General features: G+C 40.4%; 1 protein-coding gene across 1 annotated transcript; it reads right to left on the bottom strand.

Annotated features, from left to right (window-relative positions):
* Positions 1-2,675: 2,675 nt before the first annotated feature.
* cldn31 (claudin 31) lies at positions 2,676-4,423 on the bottom strand. The gene is made up of 2 exons (XM_056272065.1): positions 4,254-4,423; positions 2,676-3,498 (listed from the first exon to the last, which is right to left on the bottom strand). The coding sequence occupies exon 2, from the start codon at positions 3,477-3,479 to the stop codon at positions 2,826-2,828; it is 654 nt and encodes a 217-aa protein (XP_056128040.1). The 5' UTR covers positions 3,480-3,498; positions 4,254-4,423; the 3' UTR covers positions 2,676-2,825.
* Between the last annotated feature and the right edge of the window lie 4,710 nt (positions 4,424-9,133).

Below are 9,133 nucleotides of genomic sequence, written 5' to 3'. Positions count from 1 at the left end.
TTTGCTTTTCAGATGGCGAAACCATGCAACCATACAAAATGAAAGTTTTTTTGGCTTTTAGTATGTTACTCTTACCGTTATCTACGGTTTTCTAAGCTTGTTTCCGCTACAGAATACAAAATAAAAAAGGTAATTGCAACTTCTTATCTCACAATTCTGGCTTTTTTTCTCAGAATTGCATGTTTATATCTTGCAATTCTGACATTATAACGCACAATTGGGAGATATAAAGTCAAAATTGCATGATGTAAAGTCGCAACTGCATGTTTATATCTCGCAATTCTGACTTTATAACACGCAATTGCAACTTTATATCACACAATTACAGTCAATACTGACTTTACAGCTTGAAATTCTGAGAAAAAAGTCAGAATTGCGAGATAAAAACTCGCAATTATCTCTTAAAATGTTTTATTCTGTGGTGGAAACAAGCTTCTATAGTTATCTAAGCTAGTGTGCTCCAGAATCTGAAGCTCCGCCCCCTACACTATAAATGAATGCAGAAGCTGTAGCTAAAATCGGCCAGTTGTTCACACATTTACTATTTTCTACACGGTGAATGGCACATAGTCCACTATATAGGGGATAGGGAACGATTCAGACAGTATAAAAATATGCTTTCCATTGGGGCAAATTAAGTTTGGTTTCATGTTAGTGTCACGTGAACCGTCGCAGCTCCGATCCAGAGACACGATACACAGAGCGGATCCTATGAGCGAGTCACCGTGGACCAGAAAACATATCGGATCCATTTGAATTCAGCACAGGATTTAGTATTTTAAAGTGATATGGATGAGATTAGGAGGAGAATCGATTAGAGATTAGAAGGAAACTGCAGCTTTTTTTAGCTCAACAGCTCTGGTCGAGCTGTGATATAAACTAAATGCTATTGGCTCATTTAAAAAGGGGAGGAGCTGATTGATATGCCCCGCCCTTTCTTTCTGTTTCAGAGAAATTAAAGGTAAACTTAGTAACTTTTTTACCTTAACCGAACAGCTTTGGAGTCATTGTAATGTTTATATTACTGATTTCGTGTTGAATGGTGGTCGTCTCGCACCCCCCTGGTGCCTGTGAGACGCAAAACCACCTTTGCGACTTTGGGCCGGCGGGCCACGATACTTCCTCAGTGTTAGGAAGTATCGTGTGATATGAGGTCTCGCGAGGTAACGAATTGCTTTACGGCAAAAAACAGATCTGATAAAATTCTGATAAAATGAGCATCAAACAGAAATAACCCGGCGCTGCATACATGTGGTGATGGGCGCGCGCAGCTCTTAAAGGGGCCATACCTTATTTTCACTCGTTACAGCATCCATCCTACTGAACAGGTACCGGTGTACAGGGGGAGGGGATCCGGCCGTGAGTGCGAGCCATCTCTGCGTGAGTGCTATTCACGACAGTACAAGTGCTCCACAGCGACTCTAGGGGTCGCTGTTTGACAAAAACAGAATTCCTACTTAGTGCTGCTTTAAGTCAACACTAAATAATGCTGCACTTTTCAAGGCACTTCAGTGGGGCTTTAATTCTCTCCTTATCAATAATGTTTCCCCTTAAACCACCAAGGGTTTGAAATGAACCCAGTTTATGAGACCCTTCACTCTTCCCTCGTGTCTCTGAAGTATTGATGTTTATGAATTCCTCCTCCTCTCATGTTGTTTCTGAAGGAGTTCTATGGAACACGAGCTCCACTATGATGACATCATCGGACTCACAGTGGACACTCTGTTTATTGTCCCATCCTGTATTCTGCTATTGTGTTGTGTGTGATTTTCTGCCAACGCATGTTGTCAACACACATCAACATATACATGTGCACATAGTCAGTCCATATTATTACATTAGGTTTATTAGACAAATAATGCACAGTAACACATCAATAAATAAATCACATGAGATATAATCATTATTAATTATACTGAGCATTGGAAAAAAGATATGTGAGACTGTTATGCAAAAAAAAAGAGTAAACTACAGAGCTTAAATTGACCTCCTATAAAAGATTAATTAGAAATCAAAATAATTGCTAAAGGCTTTATGAATGGTAATTTGAAATGTACCCATATTCAGTCTATGAAGAGGACAGAGTCAGATTACTTAATGGAATTGGACTGTCTAAATGAAAATGTACCCTCATGTCGTTTCAAACCCATGTGTTATTTCTTTCTAGCACACAAAAGTAGAAATTTTGGGTGAAAAAAAAAGTACATGAGAATGGATAATAAAGAGTTAAATCAAAGGACCTGCATAAAGTTGATGCAAAAATCACAATTTTCCACAGAAAACAATAACCGCATACAGTTTTTGAATGACATGACAGTGCGTAAATTATGATATTCCTGAATTTCTGAATATTAAATGGTAACACTTTATTTTACAGTGTCATTGTTACACATATGTTACACGTCCTTACCATAGCAATAACAGTAAATTATCCAACTCAACCAAATCCTAATCCTACCATAACCCTATAGTAAGTACTGAGTAATATTAAGCAACCACATGTACTTACTAAAGGGTTAGGATTGGGGTTTGGTTTAGGGTTAGTTGCATGTCATTATGCATAATTAATAGTTATTACTATAGTAACTACATGTAACAATGACACTGTAAAATAAAGTGTTACCAAATAAAGTGTAACCGATTAAACCTTATATGCGACCATTAGGACAGTCTTTTTTGCTCCTTTTACACAAAGAATTTCTCCGGTTTGAATAATAACCACATACAGTTTTTGAATGACATGACAGTGCGTAAATTATGATATTCCTGAATTTCTGAAGATTAAACCTTTTATGCGACCACGTTTTCCAGGTTGATGTCACCTTTTACACAAAGACTTTCTCCGGTTTGCTCTCAGCCGTGGAGGGAGGGTTCGCTTTTCCTCCTCGTCCAAAAACAGGAATAACAGGAGCTCCCGGGGACGCGGAGCCTAAATATAGCACAGCCCCGCCCACCAGCATCAGCACGGTCACGCCCCATCCCAGGTAGAGCGCAGGTCCGAGTTCACGTTTGAGCGGCGCGGCGACACTCGGGTCGTAGAAATCCCGAATCACGACGTGCGCGGTCCAACACACCGGCACTAGGAAGAAAAACGCAGCTATGAGGAAAAGCACGGCGCCGACCTGCGCCATCCGAGCCTTGGCTTCGTGAGCGTCGCCGAGGCCCCGCGTGCACTTCAGCCCGGTTACGCTGAGCGGGACCGCTAGCAGACACAGGAACAGCGACAACACGCACAGGCCGCGGCACATCTGGGCGGAGCCTGAGAGCGCGAGGCCCGAGTCGTAGACTTTACACTGCAATCGGCCCCGCTCCGACAGACACGTCATCCACAGCCCCTCCGACAGCACCTGCGACACCACCAGCTCGTCCCCCACGAACGCAGACACACGCCACCAGGGGGCGGCGCAGACCAGGACCCCAAAACCCCAGCCTGCGATGCCCAGCACCAGACCCATCACCTGAAGACTCGTGTTCGCCATGACGGATGATTGATTCACTCTGTAAAAGACAATGGAGTTTAAAATACAGGATATGTATTTCAAAGAAAATGTTTCTGTGTGTGTGTGTGTACATTCGCTAGGTTTGGAAAATAGATTTATGACCCTCCCTTAATAATATATATAAAAATAACAAATCAATTATAACTTAATAAACTGAATTATATCTGAATTTTTATAGATGGAATTAAATTATGCTTTATTCATGTTTGCATAATTATTATTAACTACATACAGTATTTCTAATAATTACAAACATTATAATTACTAACATTATTGCACTGAATTTCACTATGACTATCGGTTAAGTAGAGAAACTGGTACTAATTTCTATAATACTTTGGTACAATTAGGTTCCATTAGTTAATTTTAGTTAATGCATTAACTAACAATGAGCAGCACATTTTCTACATTATTTATTAATGTTTGTTAAAATTCATACAACCATCATTGTTAGTTGATGGTTGTCATTGTTAGTTCATGTCAGCTCAGCTTCATTAAACAATATTACCAGATACAACTTTTGATTCGAGAATAGTGCATTAGTAAATGTTGAAATTAACATTAACTAAGATTAAAAAAAAAAATGTTTAGAAGTATTTTTGATTGTTAGTTCATGTTACTAAAATCTCTTCACAAGAATTCTGTATGAACTTTTTCAACATAATTACAAAAACAACTATATTACAAGTATATATTCAAAGAAATGATTCTGAATGATTTCACCAGATGAAGTGGAAAATCTTCAATACTTACAGTGTCCGAGGAGCGTCTGTGTGTCGAGCTGATGTTGTTAAACTTTCATCTGTGTGTGTGTAGAAACACTCTCTTTGTTTTCACATGTGGGAGTAAATCTGCATCTGAGCGACGGACAACATCATCTCATCATTATGTGAACACACACATAAATACGGCATGCACTTATGCAAGCGCCCACACACACACACACACACACACACACACACACAAGAGCTACAGTCATGCAAACATACACACCACAGATACATATACTGTGTATTCATTAGAAGACAACTAATAGACACACAAATATGTTTCTCTGTTCACACCAGAACACTAGGTGGCAGAATAGAGTCATGCGAGACTATTCACTAGCAGATTCAAGACTGTCATAAAAGAAGACATTCCTTAAGATGTTTACATGACCTCATGTCATTATTTTTCTGCCAATTTGCCACTATTCACTTTATATTCACTTATATTCACCAAAACAGTTTAATCTGTTTGTAAGAAAGGCTGCACACGTGACTGTATAATAGTGTATGACATATTGATGCGCTCCAACACACCCTGAGTGCACACAACGAGCAGCGCTCTGCCTCCAGCCTCCCAAGCAATTCAATTCAATTCAATTCAAATTTATTTGTATAGCGCTTTTCACAATACATATTGTTTCAAAGCAGCTTTACAGAAAGTGCATTTCAGAAATGTACATAGAAGAATATAGTTAGTTAATCAACATGTATTAATTTAGGGCATAACATATCGCCGGCGTTGAGTCGTCTCTTCACAGGCGTCGAGTCGTCTCATCGCAGGTGTTGGAGCATCTGAAGTCTCCGTGAGACCCTTTGCATAGCAGCGAAGAGCAGTTTAGTGCCACCTTAGCAGAGATCCGACAGACTAGATCAGAGTTGAAGTTACTCGCCAAGACGGTGCGCAGTATTCAGTAGACCCCTCAACTAGCTATAACATGCTCCCATTCCAGTACATCTGACCCACTTATGCCTGCTCAATTTCCCATATCCCCCTAGACCACAGATTTTTGCCTCCTCCTTGTACAGAGCTGGTCAGCGATAAAGTCAGTGAATGCGACGAAGTAGACTGGCCTGAACCTCCCCACTAGCCAGAGCCAGATTAGCCACGGCCTATTGTTGATGCTCCTATAATGGGCCTTCTGGAGAAGATGATGAGTGAACTGCAAGTATTAAAGCAAGCTGCCATCCATCCAAGTAGATCTCTTGCAGTCCCATCAGCAAGCCTTCCTGTCAGAGACTCCAAACCTTCAGACCCCCAGACAAGCAGGATGCTTCTGGGCCATTCAAGACAACGACAAAGCCTTCATCCTCAGCCACCTCTCAGAGCCGGTCCAGCTTATAAGTCAGAGCAGTACGAGAGTTACCTACAAGGTGAGCTCGCAGCAATCTCCCAGCCACACCTGCAGAGGAGGGCTCAGCCGAGATCCCAAATTGATCTCCGGCACCAGACTGTCCCAGCCGACATACCGAGGTCCAATGCCAACGATCCCCCACTTCAATCACAGAGACCCCAGCGAGTTTGCTAGATTGAAGATACCTTTGGAGAATCTACTGCCCCCAGATGCACTCCAAAAAATGATATGTTGGCTTTACTTAACTTTTTTATGTAAACAGGTTCCACCGGTAAAAAAATAAACTTCGTAAAAAATATGTTGTGTAGGCACACACAGACATCAAGAATCAGCATATGAATCTCAGCAATGGTGACAAACAGATCATAAGCTCATTATTTATTCATGCAGCAATGCATGATGGGAGCCATGAATGAGTTTTGATTGGTGGCACCCAGAATGCACTGCAACATGCTTTATAATTGTCACCATTGCTGAGATTCATATGCTGATTCTTGATGTCTGTGTGTGCCTACTCAGAATATTTTTTAGGAAGTTTTTTTTATTTATTGATTTGATCATTTGAATTTCATTGAAAAGTCTAAAAATAGTATGCTCTACAATGACAATGCTGCTATTATTCGAAAGGTAAACTTAACTCAGAAATTCGGTTTAATGTTCAGTGACTCAGGTCAAATGATTGTGAAATAATGATTATGTTAAAACACAACCAACACCATCAGATGACCTTTGTTTATTGTTCATCCGGCTGTTATAACTCATGTACAGCAACCAAACAAAATCTAAAGTTAATAAGTTAATGGTCAAGAGCCCAACTAAAACACACACTTATCTCCATAATGGTGACTTAAACATTCCGGTTTTCTCCTTCAGAGATTCTGCTTGTTAACATCAGGTGTCTTCAATAATGCTCAATCATCACTCAGTTATTCACTTAATTAACTCATTAGCTCAGAGTTTAATTGGGTCGCTTAAAATGACCAAATTCCATGATGTTGAAGTTACATGAACATATTATGTTTGTTTAACGAAACATAGTTATGTGGAACCGGTGGAACCTGTTTACATAAAAAAGTAAAGTAAAGCCAACATATCATTTTTTTGAGTGGAGCTGTTTAAATACCTAATCCTAGTGGATCACTTGAAGCTGGAAGAGGCAAGGCTGATTCGTATCTGAACTCCCCCACACCTTACAGCAATACCATGGCTGCTCTTAATCAGAAGTGGCATCAGATGGCACTGAACAAAAAAACAACCCCATCAGATGGCATTGAACAAAATAGCCAGTGTTATGGACTCGCCTGATATTCGACGTGGTGATCAAGCTGCCTTTGAGAAGTCTGCTCTACAGATCTAGGCACTCGTGGGCATGCTTAAATCCCTTAGCCCCTGTAACAACAAGCAGATGGTCCGTTCTGCCATTTTCGTTTAGATCACTGGATTCTAAGTTGCAAACACAGCTCCACTCGTTGCTCCACAAAGCAAATGGTGTTTGGACGTAATTAAGTTACTGATTCTGATTCGCACACGTGGTGCTTTTCTCTAATGAGTAAACAAAGAAATGCCCTGTTGTACCGACATGTGACCCAAAAAGGCGTCGTTCTGGCTGGGGCATCCTCTGAGATGACACCTCAGAAACAAGACGAACATTGTGTCACCAGATGTTCAACTACATATAATTCCCCGGAGGGGGGTGAGCAAGAGTTCACCACGTCACCGAACGCTAAATGAACTCTGCTACGCACGCACACACACACACAAACACCTACACACATACACAAACTTTTACTACTTTCCTCATTTACTGAGATATATTTGATATGTTGTTATGTTTGTCTGTTGCCCAGGTCCTATGAAGGTATCTGTGATTGTATAGTGGTTCTAAACGAACGATAACTGCCTGTACTATGGATTTTAATGTATAACCTCGCAAATGTCATCCTTTACATGTCGTTTTTGATACCTACGGAATTCCCTTGATCGGACCAAGCCATATATGTAAATGAACATGCCGTAAAACGTATTTTACTACGTTTTAACATCTTTGGAGGGGTCTGACCAGATTCTGCACATGGTCACAAACCCTGCGGACACTGTCATAAATCAAGCATTTGACAAGACAAAGACGACGGACTCATCCCAAAACTGAGGAGTCTTATTGGCTTGTTCCTCCCAAAGCAGGTGTGGATTCTTTATCTTTAAAAGTCAGGATCACGCGTTTGCTCGCTCTCTTCCTTTTTCTTCAGGGTGCTCCATCATGTAACTTCTCTCCTTCGTGATCTCCTCACCGGGGATCGTTGGTTTGTTTGTTTAAGTTTTGTTTTCCTTTTTCGTATTCTGCTATTGTTCATTTCCACAGACAAGTAAATGAACTTAGCCTGAATTGTGTCTTTGGTAACTTTACGTCTGAGACCTTTAAACCTTTGTTTGAAAGTGCGCGCTCCAGACCCATCCGCAGACCACGTGACGCTCCCCAGGAACACACACACACGCGCTCTCTCGACTCAGCACCACAAATAGCATATGCAAGCAAGTATTCAATTACCGAGCTTTCAGAGCATTAAGATTGTTTTTTTCCGTGTTGTCTCAAAAAGGTTTAACGGTCCAGGTGAATTTTGCCACGATCTTCGGATCTCTCTCTCTCTCTCTCTCTCTCTCTCTCTCTCTCTCTCTCTCTCTCTCTCTCTCTCTCTCTCTCTCTCTCTCTCTCTCTCTCTCTCTCTCTCTCTCTCTCTCTCTCTCTCTCTCTCTCTCCCTCTCCCTCTCTCTCTCTCTCTCAAACTCTGACCCTTTTTGATCTCTTCCTTCATCTTTTTCTCCATGTTTCTCTTTATACTGCTGCCACTATTGTGTTTGTAAATACATGTATTCCTTGTAACGCTTAGTAACCCATACGTAATCGCAGTTATTAAATACATTCATTTATTGACTCTGTCTTCATGCTGATACTCCAAGTCACTTAAATGCGATTCAGCTACAAGCTTTAAATTTGTAGAATATTTTAAATAGTATTTTTATAGAATAAGAGTTGTTTTTCATGGCCAGAGAAATAGCCTTGCTTCTATAAGACAGATAGCCTTTCGTGAGGGTTAATTTAATATCGTATGGTCAGTTTGCCGGACACACAGATTGGTTCGATATTGAATTGATGCCATTAAAGGTTATCCTGAGAATAAATCTATTCTCGACAATTTGTATATAAATAAATAATTATAATTCGTTATGATTTTGATTATTGATACATAAAATTATTCTAGTTTTGCCAATCTGTGCGATGACTGATTATGAATCCGTTGTATTCAGTCGTTCATACAGATTGGCAACGTATTCCCTTTTTGGGAGATTTTAAATGTATGCTTCTCTGGGCCGAATCCGTATTAATAGTTATTAATTTTGAATTATTAAATATTGATTACATATTTCCCCCAAAGCCTGGCCCAGGTTCGCTACACCCCCCATGAGAGATAGAGCTATAGTGTGGAACAAGCACGCCTGTTGAGTAAGTTACCGC

This window comes from Rhinichthys klamathensis, unplaced genomic scaffold (genome assembly GCF_029890125.1).
Source record: "Rhinichthys klamathensis goyatoka isolate OS25496 unplaced genomic scaffold, OSU_Roscu_1.1 h1tg000330l_1, whole genome shotgun sequence".
Classification (NCBI taxonomy): domain Eukaryota; kingdom Metazoa; phylum Chordata; class Actinopteri; order Cypriniformes; family Leuciscidae; genus Rhinichthys; species Rhinichthys klamathensis.
This window is presented reverse-complemented; position numbering and strand designations above follow the sequence as displayed.

Excerpts from the sequence above, each read along its gene's own strand:
- cldn31 (XM_056272065.1), bottom strand. The coding sequence starts at position 3,479 with ATGGCGAACACGAGTCTTCAGGTGATGGGTCTGGTGCTGGGCATCGCA.